The following is a 23,226-nucleotide window of genomic DNA, read 5'->3' on the forward strand; positions in this document are numbered from 1 at the left end:
TATCATGTACTGAAAAAGAGTTGCCGTTGTTCATCGCGGGTTTCGGACTGAAAACACATTCGAATTTTGTCTCTCTTCCGGATTATAGGTCACATCTTCCTGTAAACCTTCCTCAAATTGTTTTCGAGGGACATATGTTCATCTGGAATGGTCTCAAATCTATGGATTTTGTCATCGTTAACGGCGGTGACGATGTAATATGGCGTTATTCAATTGTGACGTTATGTGTTAAATCTAACGTCACATTTGCCATAAATTAGGTATCTGTCATAGATTTGGAACCCACCATAGATTTGAGTCCTACATATGTAATAATGTTGTGCGCATTATTTTGGCCAAAAATCAGTGCACATACTTATGTACACCATAAAGAAAACAGATAAAATGTGGAACAAAATGAGGAAAGAAATTTATGAATCATTCGAAATATTGGGGATTTTATTATCCCAGGCATATATTACCTTAGCCGTATTTAGCACAACTTTTAGGAATTTTGGGTCCTCAATGCTCTTAACTTTATACTTGTTTGGTTTTCCAATTATATATTTCTGACTCACACTAGTGAGTCTTGTGTAGATGTAACGTGCGTCTGGCGTATCAAATTATAAGCCTGGTACTTTTGATAACTATTTTAGTAAGATCTTTGTTTAATTGGTTCAATTGTATGTCTACTTTTTAACGCGTACCAATTTTAAGAATAAAGGAACTTGTAACTCTCTCAATTGAATGATAGGGGTTTCGAAATGGAACTATTTCCAAGCGTGGCTGGGGTGGTCAAATATTATCACTTCGGTTTTTTTCTACGACTGGCAGTGATATCCTTTCAAACGTGAGGTGTCAGCTGGATGTTGGGGATATAGACATACACAGCCATGTCTGGACTGAATAGGGACGTTACATCCGATGCCTTATGACAAAATAGTGTCACAGTCTCTGCACGTTATATAACCATTGTAACAACTCGTTGGGGGTCCATCGGTTTCATTTTTTGCCATGGCATTGTCAGTTTATTTTCGAATACCCGTGTTTAAATATCCCTTGTTTATCTTTCGCTACTCTTTTAGTGGAAGGCCAAATTTCCTTACCTATATTTTGGTTGACCTTCCAGTCAGAAACTCCTCATGTTATTTATTGTTAACGGTTTTACGCCTGGAATATTGTACAGAAACCCGGAATATTTATTAAACCATTATTTTTTTTCAATATATGTATCACTTTGATTTTCACATGTCCATGGAGATTGATTCGATTTGACATTAGCTCTTTAGTCGTATTCCATTCTCCCTAACAACTTATTGGACATATGTCTTGAGTCACGTTCGGATTTCCTGCATTACGACTGATTTTGCGTATGCCCTTATGTATCTTCTAAAAAAAAGACACAAAATTACTGAACTCCGCGGAAATTCAAACGGAAAGTTCTTTGTCAAATTGTAAAATCAAAAGCTCAAACACATCAAACGAATGGATAACAACTGAAATATTCTTGTAATGGTATAGACATTTTTCCATGTAGAAAATGGTAGATTGAACCTAGCAGCGCAATGAAGGGGTGCAATATGACACCTCAATAGGTGATTGCCATTTTGAAGATTCTGCATGCTGACTTAAAACAATAACCTTTTGCTCTAGCTTTCAATTCCAAGAATGTAGAAAAATTCAAAGTGGTAAACAAGAAAATACTGAGTGATAATTATTGGTAACCAATAATAAACTGTAAACGTATTACACAACTTAAAATATTTAACAAACTGAAAGAACGCAAAACTGGGTACACTGATTAGTTCGCGATGAACCAGAAGCTTTTACTTCGCTATCGACATCCGGGTAAAATACATTACTATTAACCTTTTACTTTAAACATGTCGACATTTATGAAAGACGAATAACCTATTGCAACGGTATATGGTTTGGTTTAAAATAAATGTGATAAGATGTGTAAAAAAAACCAAACTTTAATAAAAATTCAAAACAGAAAGTCCCCTAATGCTATGAGATTTTGATTCTGAACCTTGTAATAAAATGAATGTGTTATCTTGAGTTTATCAAAAATGTAAATGAAAGGTTTTAATATGTTTACAGTATTCTGTATAATTTCTATGTGTGTGATTTATACAATCAGAAATTCGATTAAACTTTTAGCCTGAGAAACCTTTCAGCTGCTCAAGGATTAAATGTCTCATAATAGTTGACATACTTATCTATATCAATACAGTACTTTTCAAATCCATATATACAGAAATGTACTGTAATAGCATTTCAATTTTTTTCGCAATCAGTATGATATATTAAGGATTTTCTTATATCCCAGGAATAGATCATCTGTATTTGTCACAATTGTTTTGTAATTTTGGGTCCTTACTGCTCTTCAACTTTATATTTTATAACTCCAAAACGCTAAAAGTGTTGATCGGATATTTAATCCGTGTCCCAAACAATCACTTCATTCACATTAAACTTTTAAAATGATTGCAACTTAATTTTAACACGTTGCACTTTTAGTGTATAAGTAAGAGTATAGTTTGTCGTGATAAGGACACAAATATATTGAACGATTTATTAACCAAAACCTATAGAGTGGTTGACAAAAATAGTCAAGCGCTAAAAAATATCCCGCGTCTATATATTTGTTTGTTTTTATAATAATTAAGATTAGAACACAATGTTGACTGTTGCACCCTTATTTTTGTCATTTTTTTACTATAATGTCTGATTATTTTTTCACACATTGTTTACAATATAAAGGAATTTTATGCTGTTGTAATACATGTGAGGTTTAGCTAGCTATAAAACCAAGTTTAATCCATCATTTTCAACATAACAAAAATGCCTGTCCCAAGTCGTGAATATGAACTTCCCTCAGACCTCGGTATTTTTGTTACTCTACCTTTTTATGGGCGTATTTAAAAATTATCAAAACTGGTATCGTTGATGATTGTTTTAACACTGTACCAAAGAACGGAGGAGACAAAGAATTATTTCACTACTACAGGACGAAGATGTATGACCGATCTTAAATAAATTGATAACACTCTATAACTCAACATCATCTTTTAAATAAATAGGGTAACATTGGCGAAAGGTTTCTACCATAAACGGACGGAAGGAAAGACGAACAGAGTTGATCAGTTACTACATCTGAGTTTGCCTTTGGAAATTTAGGTAAACATGCCTTATTATATTGCCCATTGTTGAAGGTGACCTTTAGATATGTACAACATCGTCCTTTTGTTCTTGATTGATAGTTGAACCAATCATTTTTCTGTTTCTGAAAATCGATACAACAGCAGATTTGCTGTTTCTAGCTATCAAACCAGATGTAGTAACACAGTTTGTATGTGTACATTCATCAAATATATATATATATAAAAAAAAAGAAGCTGTGGTATGATTGCCAATGAGACAACTGTCCACAAGAGACCAAAATGACACAAACATTAACAACTATAGGTCACCGTACGGCCTTTTTATTTCAACTGAATACATATAAATGACTGGCATTTCATAATACATGGTATAACAAAATAATTCCCAGTAAAAATTCTAAACTGAAAGGACCTACTCAAATAGCAAAATCAAAAGCCCTAACACATCAAACGAATGGATAACAACTGTCATATTCCTGCTTTGGTAACGGTCAATATGTGTAAATTGAATTTGGTTTCAATTGGTGGTCATTTTTGCTCGATATAGAGCTCCAATATCAATCGCTTGCAATCAATTCCGTTACCTGTAGCTGCTTTTAAGTATCTAAAAATCTAGTATGATGTTGATGTGTACAGGTTAATAACAAAAACATCTATACTTAATATATCTTAACTGTTTGCAAGTAAATTGTCTGAACAGTTATGTATCAAATATTTCTTTAGCTAGATTTTATCAAATTACTCATATCTTTAAACAGCTAAATGAAATAAATGAAACGTTTGTTACAGCTACATTAAACTATGAAATCTAGTGTAATGTTCAGTTGAATAATATTGTTGGTTATATATCTATATATATAAGATAGTACATTGAAAGTATGCCACGTGTCCTTGAATTGATCTATCAGAACCAGAACTGTTGATGGTACCTCAGTCTTAGACAACATGGGAAATCTTACTTTGCATCTATTGTTATGCGTCTTTGTTGGTAAGACTACTAGTTGATTATAATTCTAGATTAACTTAATTCGCATATATTTCTTGTGCAGTAAATTTACATAAACACAATATAAGTTCAAAACTGTTATTGTTGTACAAGCTCGTCCTATTTTGTAAACTTTGAAACCTTTGATGTTGTTTGACAATTTTTACAGGTGATTATAAACATAACATCTGTTATTCTATGTTAAATCTTTGTAATGCTATTCTGAAGTCATTGCTACTAGGCTACTAAGAAATTATATAAGGATATTCTTTAAATCAAATTGTCATTGAAGAAGTCCCAGAGAAAAACAAGATTTCGAAGTGTGATAGATTATACACAATAGTGTTGTGACGTATAGAAAGCACGTGGTGTCATAACAAGGAATTGTAATCACATTGAAATACATTTTTTCGAAATTCAGTCGTGTGGATTTTGTTTAAAAATAAGATAGTATTGCAGTGAACAAGTTTGTTCTAATGATTTGAAAATTAGAGACCAATGGCTTCGTTTTTGCCCTCTAAATCAGTTAAATTTGTGTGATGTATGAATAAAATACAAAAAATGATAACAGAAATTAAATACTGAACACTGCATCAAATATCCATACTTGGGACTATCATGAAAATATACAACAAACAATGACTTAACAATATCAATTTAATCTTCAAAATGTAACGTTTCTCGTTTTTCATTTCAAAGCATAGTTTTTTAGTGTACTATGGCATGTTATTTCTACGACAAGCTGTATAATCAGCTGCGGAAAGATAGAGGGTAGAGATCAAAGAGACAAAACGCATCAAAACACAAAAGATAAAAAAAAGGCATCATGGCTCGCTTTATTTTGAAAGTGACTGTCTGATAGAGTGCATTCTTCGGACGTTTACGTTTCGTTTAGCTGTATTTTTATTGCATTTACATGTCCGAGAATATTTTTTATGAATCCATTAAGATACTGACACTTCCGGAATAAATGATAGTTGATGTATGCATAGAAAAGCTGCTTATATAATTTTTCAAAATGTATATTTAGCATTGATTGTTCATACCAGAAATGGGCAAATTACGGGTTCAAGAAATACATGTACAATAACACCATCATGTTATCTGGTCGTCATTTTTCTTATATGAACTTTATAATTATTCACAGTTATTTGTACTGCAAAATGTCCGAAAGACTGGGCGGAAGTTGGAAATGAGTGTTTGATGTTTAGTTATGATCGTAACACATGGAGCGGCGCACAGGTTTAATATTTAAATCAAAACACAAATATAAAAAAAAACAGATACCAAAAAAGAAGTCCGTGATGATTTACACCCCGAAAGACGAATAGCCTCCTTATTACATTTTAAAACTATATTTTCTCTCAAAAATATATTAAAGTCATGTTCACATTGTTCGCACCTTTCGTTGTTAGAGTTTTTACAAATATCTATATAGTTAGCTTAGTGAATTCAGTCACTGAACTATTATACATATTTGTTTAGGGGTCAGCTCAAGGATGCCTCCGGGTACGGGAGTTTCTCGCTGCATTGAAGACCCATCGGTCTCTTTGACACATTCCATTCTCAATTTTATTTTCGTCTAAATAAAGAGTTGTTTTGAGAATATTTATTGTTAAATGATGCTCTCTTTGTTCTGTGTGTTTTCTCCCTTTTTTTAATGGTATAAATTCTGTATCTAGAAAAATGATAAGATCAAATGCTTAATAGGGTTCTTGATCATCAATGGTACATCATTAATCAAGGTCCCTTTGTCATTGATTATTAAATATATCTATTCATTCGTAGACTATGATGAAAAGCTTTAAACAGTAATTAAATTTTGAATTTGATATAGTAGTCTTTTGTCTGCGTTGTTCACTCTTACAAGGTTATGAATTTGATGTGGGTATTTGTCATACTAAAGATAATAATATATGGAAGAGGTTTTCGTCATTATAAAGGAAACAATTTACATGTAGTCCGGGATTAAAACCTCGGATGGTTTTACTACATGTATCATAAATAGATCAGTGTCAACAATGATATTACTTATTTCATACAAAACAATGTTTTAAAAATCAATGTAAAATTTCAATGAAAACGTATTTGTTTTGTTTAATTCAAGTGAAATTCACGTTATAAAATCATGTGAATCTCCATTCACGTGAAATCAGAATGAAAATTCCCACATCATTTTCACGAATATAAGTTCATGTGAAATTTGCCTGTCTGATTTATGTAAAATTCATATGTTATATTAAAATTTTGTCTTTGGCAATTCATAATTTTACTATAACAACAATACTGGAAGTGATTAACGACCTTAACTGAGTAATTTGCCTCTATAAAGGGGGGACAATTTAGTTTCGAAACTATATAGTTGGGATCACATATTACTTCTTTTAAGAACTGACAGACATTTTTTAATAGAACTACATGTACATATATGTTAAAACAGTATTTTTTAAGAACGATTCCAATGTAGGACTGTCAAAATATTTTAATTGAGTAAAACTGTCAGAGTCTGTTCTGGAAAAGAACTGTCCGATAGGAAAATAAAAAGATGTAGTATTATTGCCAATGAAACAACTCTCTATCAGATATCATCTATAGGTCACCATTAGGCCTTCAAAAGTTACCTATAGTGTTCCTGTTTATTATTTGGTATGCAAATAGGACGAAAATTAATTGATTTGGATAAAACTGAGAACGGAAATGGGGAATATGTCAAAGAGACAAAGTCTCGACCAAAGAGAAAAAAAAACAGTCGAATTCCACCAATAGGTCTTCAACAGAAAATCCCGCACCCGTAGGCAGGATTAAGCTGGCCCTACCAAGCAATGTGTACTAGTTCAGTGAAAATGAAAGACATATTAAACTTTAAAACTTCGAAATGAACTAAAACTAAAAACAATACAAGATTAACAAAGGCCAGAATGTATTTTTCAGTTCCGTTGTTTGTTTCGTATATTATTTTGTCATATCAACCGATTTACTGAACCCGTTGGGTTTTTCGTTTGAATTGTTTTAAATTTTGTCACGTCATTATCCTTTTTTGGTTACAGAAACTATATAGTATGAAAATGACAATTTTAAATTCAAAACAATACTTTAATGAACAATTTACTTTTAGGCGTTTTGCAGATCACAACTATCATATCTTGCATCAGATGACACCGCTGCTAAGCATACTTTTATCAGACAAGCTCTTAGTGTGCTAGACGGTTCGTATACTTTTCAAACATTCAACGAATATAAAGTCGCACGTTAATGAAAATTAAGCGTGCAAAATTGCATTCACGTTGCCTTATAATGGATTTTAAATTGACAAAAGACGCAAATCTCATTTACTTCATTGTTTATGTTTTTTCATCTTATAGTGGATGTGTTTTCCTCGGTTTTAGTTTGGAAGCCGGATTTGATTTCTCTCAATCAATTTATGACTTACAAACAGCGGTATACTACTGTTGCCTTTCAAAAAACCTTTCGACATCTTACAGTAACATCGACAGCGTCAATTACATCATTCAAGAAATCTAAATACGAAAGCTGACCGATTACTTGTGACAACTTAACACGTCCAACCAACGGCAAGTTAAAAAGTTTGAAGGTCGTACTTTAACCTATAGTTCAATTGATTACTTCTTATTAATTGTTATTTGGATGGAGAGTTGTCTCATTGTCACTCATACCACATCTTATTTCTATTGAACACGTATCGGTGCATTTTTAAACATTGCTAAACTTGAACTTTGCATATAACTTCGTATTACATTTATTACATTTGAAAGTAATTTACTTTACTTAGGTTTACTTAGGCTCTTTACTGGTTTACTAAAGTTCTTCTACATCAGTCTCTATATCTAAATCTTCTCCACTTCCGGTGATTTTTTATTTGTAGTCTTCGTACACCATTGTTTGGTTCTTCCAGTGTTTTTCTAGTCTATTCTGAAATGTATTTTTGGTTGGTGATGTCACTTGATTTCTGGTAGTGTGTTCCATGTTCTCACCACTCGCAGAGCAAAGGCATTCCTCCTTAATTCTGTTCTTGCTCTCTGTTGAAATGTTTTCAGACTTTTGCCGCGTATCCCTGTTCGTGTAGTCATATCCTTCCATAATTTAACAAATTGTGCCGCCTCTTTATCATATTTTCCGTTCAGTAGTTTATATAATTCAATCATGTCACCTCGGACCCGTTTAAAATTTAGAGATGGTAGTTTTAATTTTTGCAGTCTTTCTGGGTATGTTTAATTTTTGAATCCTGGTAGTTGTTTAGTTGCCCGGCGCTGCACATTGTCAATCATGTCAAAATATTTTATTTTATATGGATGCCATACTGAGCTTGCAAACTCTAAATGTGTTCTTACGAGTGTCTTGTATAATGGTATAAAGTATCTGTATCTAAATATTGGAAAGTCCTTCTCAGTAGTGCAAACATGGAATTTGCATATGCAAAGAGGTATACGTCGGAATCAAAATTGGAAGGTCATTTATGAAAATTACAAAAAGCACATATCCTTGAGGTATACCTGAAGTTACTTTTGATCATGATGCTGCTTTATTGTTTATTGAAAAATGTTGTATCCTGTCACTTAGAAAAAACTATCGATCCAATTCAGATCTGAAAGTTCTGTGCCATATGCTCTGAGTTTGTTGATTAGTCTTTTGGGCGGAACAGTGTCGAATGCTTTCATATAGTCTATGTAAATAACATCGATAGATTTCCCATTATCAAGGGCTTCTAGCCATTTGTCCAATACATTTAAAATTTGAATAATGTAGATCTGTCTGATATAAATCCATAGTGAAGATCAAATCTTTCATTTTTGGTATATTATAATAATCACTGTGATATAAACATGAATGTCTCTTTTTCTTCACTAGGTGCGAAAATAAAGGATTTTTTTATCGGTGGAAACGACCGAGTCTTTGAAGGTCAGTGGCGTTGGTTGGAGACTGGCATGCCAATTACTAAATTTACAGCTTGGGCTCCAAACAGTCCATCAACAAATATGACACTGGCAATGAAGCAAAATTGTATGATGTTGACATGGGTGGACAATGACGTGTATTGGACTGACCACGACTGTTCTGACCGTAGAGGACATTTCATTTGTGAAAAGCCGTAAGCATTTTTTTACATAACGTTACGGAAATATTGCGTGTAGACAATACGAATGCCGTATCAACTGTAATAAACGATCAACAGATTCAAAAACATTCATTTACGCGAAAACACATCTTACTTTACAACACAAAAAAAGAAAGGAGTGGAGTGAAGATGTTGTTTGAAAAGTTATGTGGGGAAACCCTTGCTAATACCGTTTTGATTTAGTTAAGGAATTTCGGTTATTTATAAGCACATAACCTCGGACTTGCCTTCATTCCTCCCTATTGGATAATAGAATGATCGTTACACGTGACAAAAGCGCTTATCAAATAAATGTATCTTACGTATAAATTATCATTGTTCACGACAAAGTGACTGGCTACAGAAAACACCGAAAATTACACACATTTTTACATTTTATTTATGTGAGTTGGTATAAGCAATCAAGAAAAAAGGTTTTGCAAATGATAGATTTAATTGATTCTTCAATTGTATCTTTTCAGGGTGTCTTCCGTCACTAGCGCACCAGTAGTCGGTTGATTTTGTATAGGAAAGCATTTTAATAAAACTATAAACAATAATATAGAAACACTTTTCTAGAAGATTTATTTAATCTTAGTATTCCCTTTAAAATGAATTTAGGATGTTGACAGATGTATATTTACCTCTAAATTTATTTCAAACTATGGGGATTGTTCAATACTGAAATTCACCGCATAACATCGTTCCGCTTATACTTTGAATTCTAACATTATGATCTCTGGAAAATGGATCAAAACTTCAATTGTGAAGTATGTGCATTTTCCTTATAAAAAGGTCCATCTTATAAGTTCATCTCTTAGACAGTGTATCACCAAGACCTTGTTGATAAATATTCAGTATCAACTTCACAAATAATACACGATGGTCTTGAAGTGAAGATTATGTGTACTGATCATGTTCATCATTTTAACGACGTGTTATAGTATTCTTTTATTTGTCTTTATCAATATTAATTTTGCTGTTTAATCTGGTTTTGTGCTATCCAATTGAGTGGCTCTGCACTTGTACATCCAGTCATTATGTTGTTGTGCTTTGGTAGAATTTTATGTTCTTGTCTTTCATTTTTTCTAATGTTCTTTGTCTATATGCCTTATTGTGATGCTATGTTACATATGACATAGTTCTGTACTGATACATACTATCATTGTGTTACCTTTGGTATATTTTGTTTGGTATTCTTGTCTTTCATGTTTCTTTGTTAAGCCCCATGGTCAGTTACACTAGACTACGATCGGGCCACGCTCACCGCGATTATATATGAATTCAGAATTCAGATCGTGATGAGATCGCAGTAAGAGCGGCATACAAATGTACATTTCCGTTTCTTTCCCGTTGCTATGTCCTTATTACGCTTTTATAACAATCCCGTTACGATTATACCACGTTCTCACCACAATTACTCTTCGACCTCGCTACTATAATCACGATCTTTCTACGCTCATCGCGTCCTATCGGCGACCATACCACGATTTAACTTATTGCAATACGATCTTTCCAAGCTTCTGCTGGGATAATAACACGATCTTACCCCAACCATACTACGATCATACCACGATCTTAGAACGCTTTCAACAATAACGTCAACATCGTTTTCCAAATAAATACTGTTCCATTCCTTATATTACTCGCTGATAAGTTTCACGGAAACAACACAGTCATGCAACCAAAATCTACCAGAACTCGTGGGCATGGTGGTAGGGGTAGAGGTAGATCTGATAGTAAAAAATCATGATCTAGTAGTAGAAATATGTCAGACCTGAATCACAACCTTTTACTGGTCCGCCAAAATCAAATGACGATGCTTTAGTGAACGATATTAGGGATGACACAACTGTGTCAAGCATGGTTAAGGTATTAGAGAATACGAACAAGAAGTCAAAATAACATATCGACCAACAAAACCTGGAGAGCGTTTATACATGTTATGTGACAATTACAATGAGCATGCTAGTCATAGAATGAACGCAGTCAGATCATAGGAAGAGCGGGAAGAGCACGTGATGAGCGTGCTAAAATCGTACTCTGGTCTTGAACAGCGTGGTATAAATGTGAAGTCTATTTTCGATGAACCGGTAAACATTATTTTTAAGGGACCAGCTGAAGCCCGTTTCCAAGTGCAGGATTTTTTCGCTGTGTTGAAGACCCATTTGTGGCCTTGTGCTGATTTCTGCTCTGTTGTCGGGTTGTTGTCTCTTTGACACATTCCCCGTTTTCATTCTCAATGTTACCTATATCCAATCATGTGTATAATGTCATAGTTACAAGTATGTACAGTTCAACTTTTCATATGGTGTTTTTCATGCCCCACATACGATAGTAGAGGGGCATTATGTTTTCTGGTCTGTGGGTCAGTATAGTAGTTTTATCTTTAATGAGACTTAATCATGGGTATTAGGACAAATTTAAAGTTGTTTGAATATTTTGATTCCGCTGAAAATAATATAGCTGCGAGAAAAAATCTTTTTGTATATTCTTTGGATATGATCCACTTTTTAAAGTAAAACGAACATATCGATTTTAATTACGAATTCAATTCATCAATTTCATATCCGAAAATGAGGGCAAAGTTTTTTGTATTTACATGTACGTTTCGTCGCGTTAAATATGTGCGTAATAATAAATTAACGGATGTAGGGTTTTTGTATATATAACGTTTTTTGTTTCTACAAAACTAATTCAAGGTCTACTTTGACTTGACGTAAACATGTTGGTTATACGAGCTATTATAATTTTATGTAAGTATTTTATAGAAAATAACAAGTAGTTTATTATAAATATTATTTGTGTGTACTGTCCTATAATTTTACCGAAATTGCTCACAACCTCTATTATTAGTTATCAAAGGTAACAGGATTATAATTTAATACGCCAGACGAGCGCGTTTAGTCTATATAAGACTCATCAGTGACGATACTATCACAATATTTAAAAAGCAAAACAATTACAAAGTTGAAGAGCATTGCGGATCCCAAATTCCAAAAAGTGGTGCTAAATACGGCTAAGGTATTCTATGCCTGGGATAAGAAAATCCTTATTTTTTTTCCAAAAATTCAAAGTTTTGTTAACAGAAAATTTATGAAAATGACCACATTATTGCTATTCATGTCAACACATAAGTGTTGACTACTGGGCTGGTGATACCCTCGGGGACGAAACGTCCACTAGCAGTGTCATCGACCCAGTGGTGTAAATAGTTATCAAAGGTACCAGGATTATAATTTTGTACGCCTAACACGCGTTTCGTCTATATAACACTCATCAGTGACGCTACTATCAAAATAGTTAAAAAGCCAAACAATTACAAAGTTGAAGAGCATTGAGAATTCCCAAAAATTGTACAATATACGGCTAAGGTAATCTATGCCTGAGATAAGAAAATCTTTAGTTTTTCGAAAAATTAAATCGTTGTTATACATGCCTTAACACTGATCGACATACCTTGTAAATAAATCATTTACGCGGATACATCATCGACGGTGACAATGTTACAAATGCATGGGTTTAAATCCCATCAAGGGAAGTACCAAAATTTACTACAATAGATAAGCATAACTTGTTTATCTTTGCGTGTGTTTATTTTTACTTCATCTGTTGTTGTATCTTTGTTAACCTTAAAGTTCTTGTTATGTTTTCTATTTCTTTTTTTAAACAAGAACTACCTCATATCGGTTTGGTTTTATATTTTCTTTAAAATAGAACTTTGATGACGTTACACTTTATAAATTAGATGCGTCCGAACCGGTTTTCTAGATTTATCTCTATCTGAAACGAGTAAAAATATTCTAAAGCGTAAGGAGCTATCTAAAACTGAAAATAAAATTGAAAATAAATTAATTTTGGTATTATTGTTCTTGTTGAATTGCCTTTTACATTGCCAAAATGTATATACAAAAATACAATAAAAAGTATTGGTCATCGTGCCCAATATTTTGCATAAGTTATTCATGATAAACACGTTTTTTTATACTCAGGAATCTATGAATTTTGAAATAAAATATGAAAAAAAACAATTTTAACATTTAGTTTAAGAAAATAAATGGTGTCACGAAACTTGTTTTCTTGACTCAATTAAAAATGAAAATTTCTTTTAACCTTCCTTTCTTAAGATTAACTATTGGAGTAATCTTCTTTTGAATTGCTAACTTGAAGAGTTGATTTGAACAAATACAAATATTTTGTATCTTTATTGCTATCTTAGACTTGCATTACTGGTTGTTATTTTTATAACCTTTGTAAACCAATTTTTAGAGGCATTTTTCAGTACAACTTGGAAAATTGGCAAAAAATCTATTATTTCACATATTCTTGAAAACTATCTTAATGGCAACGAAAAACAAACTTCTAATTTTATCGAAACCTTTTCTATATTGCCCAAAATTTCTTCTGAACATGGTAACAGGAGAGACAAAATATTGCACCCCCTATTAAAAAAATTGTTTCAAAATATTCTTGTATGACATAATCAAGATTGCATCTTTTTATATGTTGTTCTATAAGTATTTTTTGCATTTTCGACATTTTTTATAAACACAGTAGTAGTAAATGAATATACCACTTTATATAGATTAGCTAAAACATGATAAACTGTTTCAAACATATACATCCTTTTATCAAAACTGTGTGCTTAATTCTTCTTTAATATAAAAATGCTGATTCTCTCAAGGTGTCCCTGTTATAATTGATGCCAGTATTTGGGGATACTGGGGATCATGTGGGAAGACATGTGGAATTGGAACACAAATTAGACAAAGAATAAACAGCGCTGGAAACGTCTTGGAATCGGAAAAACAATATTGTAACACACAGCCGTGTCCAGGTACGTGTAACAATGTCATTAAATTAAAACATTGGTTAATTAAATGTAAATCTATTGTTCTATAACAACCAATCTTAAATTATGCACTTATCAAGTGATTTTCCTAATTTTGACCAATAAGTAAGACATTTGTTTTATTGTCGATAACACATAACCGTTCTTTTTAAGTTATGAACAGCATTTGCTATACTGGTCTTGAAGATCACTTACTTTACACCAATAGACAAATGGGTCTTCTTAGAATTGACTGCCCCTCCCCTAAACAAAACGAACTAAACTAAATCACAACACACATGCATTTGTCATTTGCCATTCTTGTCTTGAAGGTCAGTAATATTCTTGAGGGTCACCAAGCTTTCAATAATAGACGAATGTCAGAACAATATGTTATGCTCAAAAACCTACCTAGTCTAGAAAGTTTGTTTTGCAGTTAAAGACTGACATTGAATATTGTAACTTTAATCACTGATAGGTCGGAGGAATCAATTGTTTATAGATTTAATTTCGTGTAGCAATACAAAAATAATCTTATATTATCCATCCTTAGCGCTTTTTCGCGGTTTAGTCATTATGAACACTTAAAGTCAAATATGTGAAATCCAAGTATGTATAAAAATTAATTTACACAGCCACAATGTTTGTTACATTGAGAATTGTTTGTAGTCCAGCTGTGATGTTTTTTAATTCTTTTTACAGTTGCAAAAACATGCCGCTCTAATTACGTTTGTCCTAATTATGGAGAATGCCGAAATAATACATGTCATTGTACTGGGGATGCTGCAGGAAAAGGTTTCAATACGTTCAGTTGTTTGCGTAAGTCTCAATTTTCTTAAAGTAAAGTTTTCTATAGAAAAAAGAATAAAATTAAGAAAGTAAAAGAAACAGGATATAAAATTTACGTACACGATATCTGGCTTTAAACATAGCTTAAATCGTCAAACATTTAAGACAGTTCAAATCTTCCTTTAACTTTTTTGTAAAATAATTGTCATCGTATAACAGTAAAATAAGAAAACACAAAGTAAATCCATTCATATATAGCTGTGTATCCTATAACTTTGACTGACAAAAGATTATCAGACCACATCTGATGTGTCCCACACACAGGCTGTTAATTAAGTTTCATTTTTAAAACTTTTATCATCTAAACTACGATTGATGTTTTATCAACATGCGAAGAAAAGTGAACCGTTTCTCAATAAATTTTTGCCGATGTAACTATGTTTTTTTTTTTTAATTTAGTGAACAATTTTACTATATGTATATCTCACACAATTATGCTTCCTAATCGAATAATTTGTATAAAATACACTAATGTATAGTCACTTTATCTTGTATATTTGGTCAAAATTGTGTGTTTATCATAATTGTTTATTATTTATGTGTGTGTGTGTGTCTTAACGATTCTGATTTATTGACGCATTCTGACCCTTTCATTTCTTGTATATTGATATTGTAAGTCTGTATATCATCTAACACTTTCCCTGAAAACATAAAAATATAAAGCTTATCAAATATTTAAATGTATATCACATTCATTTTTTTTATCAGCCCAACAAGGAAATTGCGCTATTCTGAAAAACCCTCCGACAGCTATTGGATATAAAGATCCTTCAGTAAAATATCCAGGAACCTATGATGATCTGTACAGCTGTACCACAAATGACAACCCGAAATACGAAGTTCATGTAGTTAGCCTCAAAGGAAACTACAATGAGTTTATATATAAGATATCTATTGTACCACGTGGTCCTGTAGTCAAACCAATTATTCTCGTATTGACATCAGAGTTATGGATAGGTTCTACACAATGGATGATAGAAACGCCTGTTGGAATTAACAAAGTGCTGTATGGAGTAAGATTTGTTTTCCTTCAAAATGTTTTGTTTTGATAGTGTCTCCGCGTATAAGACTTTATATATGTAATCATTATAGAAATTAGAATTGTATAAAGAACAAGTTGATCGTTTTGACTGAAACTTTATTATTCACATGGTTCATTTTTTATTCAAATCTTGTTCTTGAAAAAATACTGTTTATAAAAACGTCAATGTAGCTGGGGTGTCTTTTCTTCAGTCCTGGATTTTGAAATAACACATAATCGGTCTAGATCTTTAATGAAAGGTGCAAATTTCGAGAGTGGTATGTATAAAAAAAGAAGATGTGGTATGATTGCCAATGAGACAACTCTCCACAAGTGACCAAAATGACACAGAAATTAACAACTATAGGTCACCGTAAGGCCTTCAATAATGACCAAAGCCCATACCGCATAGTCAGCAATAAAAGGCCCCGCAATGACAATGTAAAACAATTCAAACGAGAAAACTAACGCCCTTACTTATATCCAAAAAAATAAACGAAAACAAATATGTAGCACATAAACAAACGACAACCACTGAATTACAGGCTCCTGACTTGGGACAGGCACATACATACATAATGTGGCGGAGTTAAACATTTTAGCGGGATCCCAACCCTTCCCCTAACCTGGGACAGTGGTATAACAGTACAACATAAGAACGGACTATAAATATCAGTTAAAAAAGGCTTAACTTATCAGATGGACAAAAATATTCATGTGTAAGACTTTTGATTGGTATATAGAAAATTATGTGTTTTATAAAAATTGGGACTGTTCTTTTCACAAGAAAAAAAAATCTTTTATTTTTTTTTTTTTTTTCAACTTTGCCACATAAAAGGAGATATTCCAGGTATAAGGGAAGATAACTTGGATAAGTAATTTAGATCAAGGAATGTTATGTGAATTAACCTATTTTAATATGTAGCAAGAAAACGAGTACGGTGACCCCATTTTTCGTTTTCTTATATGAAATCATATTATTAGAGTTATTATGTCATATTTTATCTTAATATTTTATGCTGTAGTTTTGTTTTTAACACACATGCATGTTTTCCTTGCATAATCTTTACAAAATCTGACAATAAAGCACAACCTTTCTTATCATATTTTAACAAGTTATTAAAACATCTGTGGATTCAAATTTAAACCCCTGATCTACCACAAATACTCGAGACTCAATGTTTTTTCTATACCGATGCATTTATAGCCTTTATGGTTCATGTCACGCTTTGCATAGTTTTTGGTTTTCATTGATTAATTGTCATTTAGCTCACCTTGCACCAGCGACGTATTGGACCAGTGAGAACTATTGTCTTCGCTTGATTTTACTTATCAATCTCGGTGATCGTGGTGGGAAAAAAGGGGGTTAAAGTTATTTCAATACAAACCAAAAGAGTTTTTTTTTTTTAATGTTTAGGTTTTTTATTATTTCCGTTACATTTGAATTTACCAACGTGGCCATTATAATTCTAATAAACAGAAGCATAAATTCAATGACCGAAAGGTAATCCGTATGTCTTTCACTGTAGACTTCAAAACATCTGCTTAAGCTCTCGATCATCACTGATGATACAAACACTGAGGAAATGCGCATTTAGTGCTTTACAGTTGATACCGGTAATGTCATGACTACCTCTGGGTCGATATCTTTGATGGGAGACTGTGAGTTTTCAAGGGTTTTACGAACTCAGGAGATAGTACTTCGACACTGGACACTGGCATTAACATACACATTTTGTTTGAATGAAATTCTGTGTAAAAAAAAATCAGAAATATATCTGCCTCGTGCAAAACTCTGATATATTTTCCAGATTTTGCTTTACTTTTTGGTTTTATTAACTCCAAATGTTTTTTAAGGAATTTGAATTTCTAAATTTTTGGCTTCTAGCATCACTAAAGAGACAATTATAGTCTTAATACGCATCTGATGCAGTAAAATCGGTACCTTAACTGTTATTATATAGTTACAAAGTGTTATAAATGTCCTTCTTTATTTCTTTAATTCTTTAATTCTAAACCACAAAGCAATTAACAGCATTTTTTTATTTGCTTATCATCAGTGCATCTGGTTGAAAAGGTGAATGCAATCAAATAACAACAATATTTAAATGTATGTGTATCTCCCTAGTTTCTTGTTCTGGTTTGGTATTGTTTGGTTATTTGGTTTAGGTTTTTGCATCAAATTCAGTGGCCTCAATCATCACTATAAAGACATCATTGTTGCATTACTCATCTTGTGCAGTAATATTTACCATTAATGTTATAAATAGACATGATTTAACTTTGTTAGGGGTTTGAGGTTTAATCCACCATTTTCCACATAAGAAAATGATTGTACCAAGCTAGGAATATGATAGTTGTTATCCATTCGTTCGATGTGTTTGAGCTTTCAATTTTGCCATTTGATGAGGGACTTTCCGTTTTGAATTTTCCTCAGAGTTCGATATATTTGTTACTTTACTTTTTTCCACTGGATTCGCAATTAGTATTTTTTGTAACTTATTGAATTTACAAATATTTGGAAAACAATGATAAAACGTATCATTTTGAAGTATTAATACTGTAAATGTAGCAATAATGCAATCTATTTTTCAACAGCGCAAGGATCCAAATTTACGAATATCATTTTTGTGATGGAAAATACTATTTGTTGTCTATCTTACAGCCTTTTGTTTTAGTGTTAATTTGTAGAATTTATATGTATATACTTATTTCTGTTTCATCTCTTAAATCAACCAATTCGACCAAATTGCCTCATTAAATATTTTACCAGTGATCGAGTGTTTGCCTTTGTCCAGATAATGTATATGTTATATTTCATTCTCATAATAAGCAAGGTCTGATGAAATAATGAATGTTTGAAATGCATACTTATTTTATAACAGGGAAGGGCCAATCCTTCAACTGTTGGAAAACAAAATTCGTCAAAATGTGAATTCCGAGCGTTTCAGAGAATAGATTGGATAAAGTACACTGGATATGGAAGGGACGAATATACCTCAGAACTACTTAGATCGGTAACCGAAGATTTCGGACCCATAACATCGTTCACAGGATATTATCAAACGAGCAATGAATTAGTATTTCGAATAATATTACATGTTGGAGGCAATCCACTTCAAGTCATTCCTTTTGGAGACACGGTAAGAGAACTTTTTATAAATTATATTACATGATGGAGGCAATCCACTTCAAGTCATTCCTTTTGGAGACACGGTAAGAGAACTTTTATAAATTAAGAAGAAGAAAAAACATAAACGGAAATAAAATAGTTCGACAATTGAAGATATGAGTTAAACTCTTTTCAACTGATTTTGATAGCTTGTTTATATGTTTTACTGTTACACCACTGTCCAAAGGAAGGAGAGGGTAGTGCGCGTGAAGACATGTTTAATCCTCTAAATTATGTACGTGTCTGTCCCAAGTCAGGAGCCTGCAATTTAGTTGTTGTCGTTTGTTGTTGAAATAGTATAGCATATTTGTATTTCATTCAATGTTGGTGCTATATGAATCAGACCGTTAACTTTCTCTTGTGAATTATTATACATTTGTCATTTCGGGGCCGCTTATAGCAAATATTGCGTTATATAAAGGCAAAAGTAGTTTAACGCTGTTCAATAGTCATAAATCGATTAAGCAAAAACAAATCCGTGTTACAAAACTATAAAAGAAAAACAACGGAACACCAGAAGCATTAAACTGCAACAAAAACAAACACCAACAAATATAGAAACGGACAATTTGTTAACCACTGCCATAATCCGTCCTTGGTACAGGACATTTTAAGAAAAAAATGGTGGGCCGACCTGGATTAATGGCTAGCCGAACCTCTCGCTTATTTGGCAACGTTTGAAATACACTACATGACAGGAATACAGTACAAACAAACGCAAGAACGCTAAGAAGAGACATATACATAAATAAATAATTTATAAGTACATTACAACATTGTTTAAAATATTGTCTTATTTATTTCATAGTACATGGTGTCCAGCAATTGTACTGAAGGAATGCTTGACTGTCCATTGATGAATCAGCAGTTTAGTAGTCCGTCAAGTAAGTGTTCATCATTATTGATTCGAGCGTCAATGATGAATCTTTTGTAGACGAAACGCGCGTCTGGCGTAAATATAAAATTTCAATCCTGGTATCTATGTTGAGTTTATTTACTTTACTTTTGATAGATGGGGTTATTTCTTCAATGTCCCTTTTTTGTAGACCCAAGGCTTAACCGAAAATATGGCCATCTTTTGGTCATCTTCCGACTGACAGTTTGAATTTGCTCTCATTGTCCGGTGGTATTTCAAATTTCCAGTCCTTCATCCAGGGAGACCCCTATTGGTTGAGCTTTTTGTTGCAAACTGGGTTAAATACTTTATCTCCAAAACATACATGAAACCATTGCCACTAGATGTTAAGCAAACAAGAATCAATTAATTAATCGCTTTTGGTCATACAGTTTCTAACGTTTATGCACCTTTCTTTTCCATAAGTTTATTGTTTTCACCTTGGTAGTAAATTGATAATTAAGATACATTTTGTTACATCTGGTGATCCGTTTGTTTGGCAATCGCCAATGACAGTAAGCAGGGTTTAAGAACATCAGTTGTTCGACCTGTTAGTCAAATGAGTTTTGTTAAAATTAATGTTTCTCTTTTTGGTTTTGTGCTGTATTTAGACCCCTCTACCAAGAAATTTGTTTTGCATGCACACGTCTGAAATATTATACCAACTTGGATCGGTTGTGGCATTATTATTTTTTTTAGGGGGGACTGCTATCCACGCAGTTGTAACATCTTAACTGTCATCACCTTTGGAATTTTAGAGTTGTGTCAGTTCACATCGTATATAACTATTTTATTTTGACATGTCTTTGCATTCTTTGCGCCGTGTTTGGAAATTTTAAAATTGTACCAGCGTCTCTGATGTTCAGTTTTTATTTGTATAAATTTCAAGATTGTGATAGTGTTATAATTAGAATATATTGACATGATTAATTTTACATCGTGGTTTTACTGAAGAAGGATATCTGTTATCCGAAATATCTAACATTTGTTCATTTTATTATTATTTTATAGTGATGTTGTAAAAATCCATGTACACAAAATGTAAATTTTAAATGCCTAAAAATTTATTCATTAAAACAAAACACAAAACATTTGTACATTTCTAAATATTCAAAAATGACTCAGGTTAAACAGGTATTTACAACAAAGGCTGAAGAAATATGCTTCTAACAAAAATAGTAATGTGCGATATGAACTGGTACATTTCTAAAATTTCAAAGGTGACGACAGTTAAGTTGTTACAACAAAGACTGCATGAAAATATATTCCAAATGAACAGCACTGACCGATCTTAGCTGGTTTAAAATTTCAAATTTGTCAACAGTCATTAACACAGAGACTGTGTATTTAAACATCCCAAATAAATAGCAGGTTGACAATGATAAAAAAAAAAAAAAAAAAAAAAAAGGAAGTAAAAATAATTTTGACAAAGGTTATGTAATTGAAGGTGGCTGAGTACTGAAGCATCCAAAATGAATAGAACCCTGCATTTTAAACAGTTGCCGTTCAATAATTTTAGAGTTGACAAAGGTAAAGGAAAAGCAACAGAGACTGTGTAGTAATATGTAGTATAACCTAAATGAAAAGCACTGCGCTAATTAGATCTATATCTCATCATAATCCCATTTGGTGCAAAAGTTTTTTTTATATCCTTATACAAAACCTTTCCCGAGTGAGTCTATTCTTCCTAGACCTGGTCTATTATGGTAATGATTAGTCGATTGAGATCTGCCTTAGTGTGGCCAGGGGAGCGCAAATGTCAAGTGAGAGGAAGGTTTGGCTTGCATTCATAATAAAGAGACTGTTTTAATTGCAATATTTAAGAGGATGTAAAACGTGTACATTGAAATTGATCATTGTATGAAGATCTTAGACATGCTCTGTTTATTGTGTCATAATGGTATGTTTTTAAAATTGACTAATGAAGAAAAATTTATATATATATTTAAAAATACCAATATGTGTTATATTGTTGCCAAAACCTGCATAATTGACTGATGAAGAAAAATTTATATATATGTTTAAAAATACCAATATGTGCCAAAACCTGCAATAACATTTTAACAAGGAGAAACAGCCTTTTATATACATTAACTATTTGTAGCATTTTATAAAATGAATTAGTATAGAAATATATTTTAAAGGTCACTCATAATTCTTTTAAGAATGGCACATACATTTATCTTACCTCCTATACATTTCTAGGAATGTGATTGGTTAAAAGCGTCCTCGTGGAGACCGTGTATATTTGATATTAGGTTAGTAGGGAGGTGGGACTTTTCGCATATACGGTTAGTAGTGATGTTACGTCCCTTTATATTCCATATAAGGTAGTAGGGAGGCGGGGCTTATTTCATACACGGTTAGTAGTGGTGTTACTTCCCTTTATAAAAACAAAACAGTACTGAGAAAAAAACTAAAAGTTTCAACAGACGAAGAAATTGATGATTGAAATTGAAATAAATTCATAAAACACATTTGAACCTAACAAGTTGTTATTTTTGGTATCTGTTTTTGTAAGATAAATGGAAGTAGTTTCTTAATGCTAACAGTATTGAAGACTTGCTCATTTTGATTAGGTCTAAATTTCACACGTTAAGATAGTCGTTAAGATAAATTTGTTACATAGTGTGCTAGTGACCTAATACGGTATATATGGGGTCAGTAAATTCCATATGGGGATTCGAGCTTCTCTCTCACCCCATATGGAATTTACTGACCCCATATATACCACATAAGGTCACTAGCTCACTATGTAACTAATAATATTTGTTTTAAATATGTTTACTGTTAATTATATTTCGGCCAGAAAGCACCTTTAAATTGTAGCCAACAAAAGACGCAAATAAATAATAAAATTTAACAATATTTATTATACAAAAATTTACAAGGAGTATAATTTCACAAATATTACTGTTAACTTAACTGTCAAAATATGAGTCCAATTTTTTATCTTTATCTGTATCCAGAAATCTTCTCGGAATCCAATCTGAATATTACATTCACTACTAAGGTCACAATCCAGTATGATGTTGTTTGTAGAATTAAAGTGTCAATCCAAATGCTGTGAATACTAATGTCTATCGATGTATAAGTCTAAGTCTGAGAGTTTAACTTTAGTGTCTGTATATATATATAGTTGTCACGGAAATCTCTAGAACATTCTATAAATGGAAAGTTCTAGAGAACTATAACAGAAGTTTTGGAATAATGT

General features: G+C 32.4%; 2 protein-coding genes across 2 annotated transcripts in view; both read left to right on the top strand.

The window, feature by feature from the left end:
* Window positions 1-3,998: 3,998 nt before the first annotated feature.
* Window positions 3,999-9,812, top strand: LOC139493520 (C-type lectin domain family 17, member A-like). Its single transcript, XM_071282001.1, has 5 exons — window positions 3,999-4,134; window positions 5,279-5,373; window positions 7,247-7,337; window positions 8,998-9,238; window positions 9,727-9,812. Exons 1-5 carry the CDS (start codon window positions 4,092-4,094, stop codon window positions 9,761-9,763), a joined length of 507 nt encoding a protein of 168 aa, XP_071138102.1. The 5' UTR covers window positions 3,999-4,091; the 3' UTR covers window positions 9,764-9,812.
* A 2,074-nt stretch (window positions 9,813-11,886) lies between these two features.
* LOC139490493 (uncharacterized) overlaps window positions 11,887-23,226 on the top strand; it is a 50,506-nt gene continuing 39,166 nt past the window's right edge. Inside the window, exons 1-6 of the mRNA XM_071277269.1 lie at window positions 11,887-12,000; window positions 13,929-14,081; window positions 14,778-14,894; window positions 15,633-15,937; window positions 18,831-19,088; window positions 19,926-20,001. Of these exons, the coding sequence (XP_071133370.1) occupies window positions 11,970-12,000; window positions 13,929-14,081; window positions 14,778-14,894; window positions 15,633-15,937; window positions 18,831-19,088; window positions 19,926-20,001 (940 nt within the window). The 5' untranslated portion in view covers window positions 11,887-11,969. The remainder of the gene's footprint in view (window positions 12,001-13,928; window positions 14,082-14,777; window positions 14,895-15,632; window positions 15,938-18,830; window positions 19,089-19,925; window positions 20,002-23,226) is intronic.

Source organism: Mytilus edulis, chromosome 10 (assembly GCF_963676685.1).
Source record: "Mytilus edulis chromosome 10, xbMytEdul2.2, whole genome shotgun sequence".
Taxonomy (NCBI): domain Eukaryota; kingdom Metazoa; phylum Mollusca; class Bivalvia; order Mytilida; family Mytilidae; genus Mytilus; species Mytilus edulis.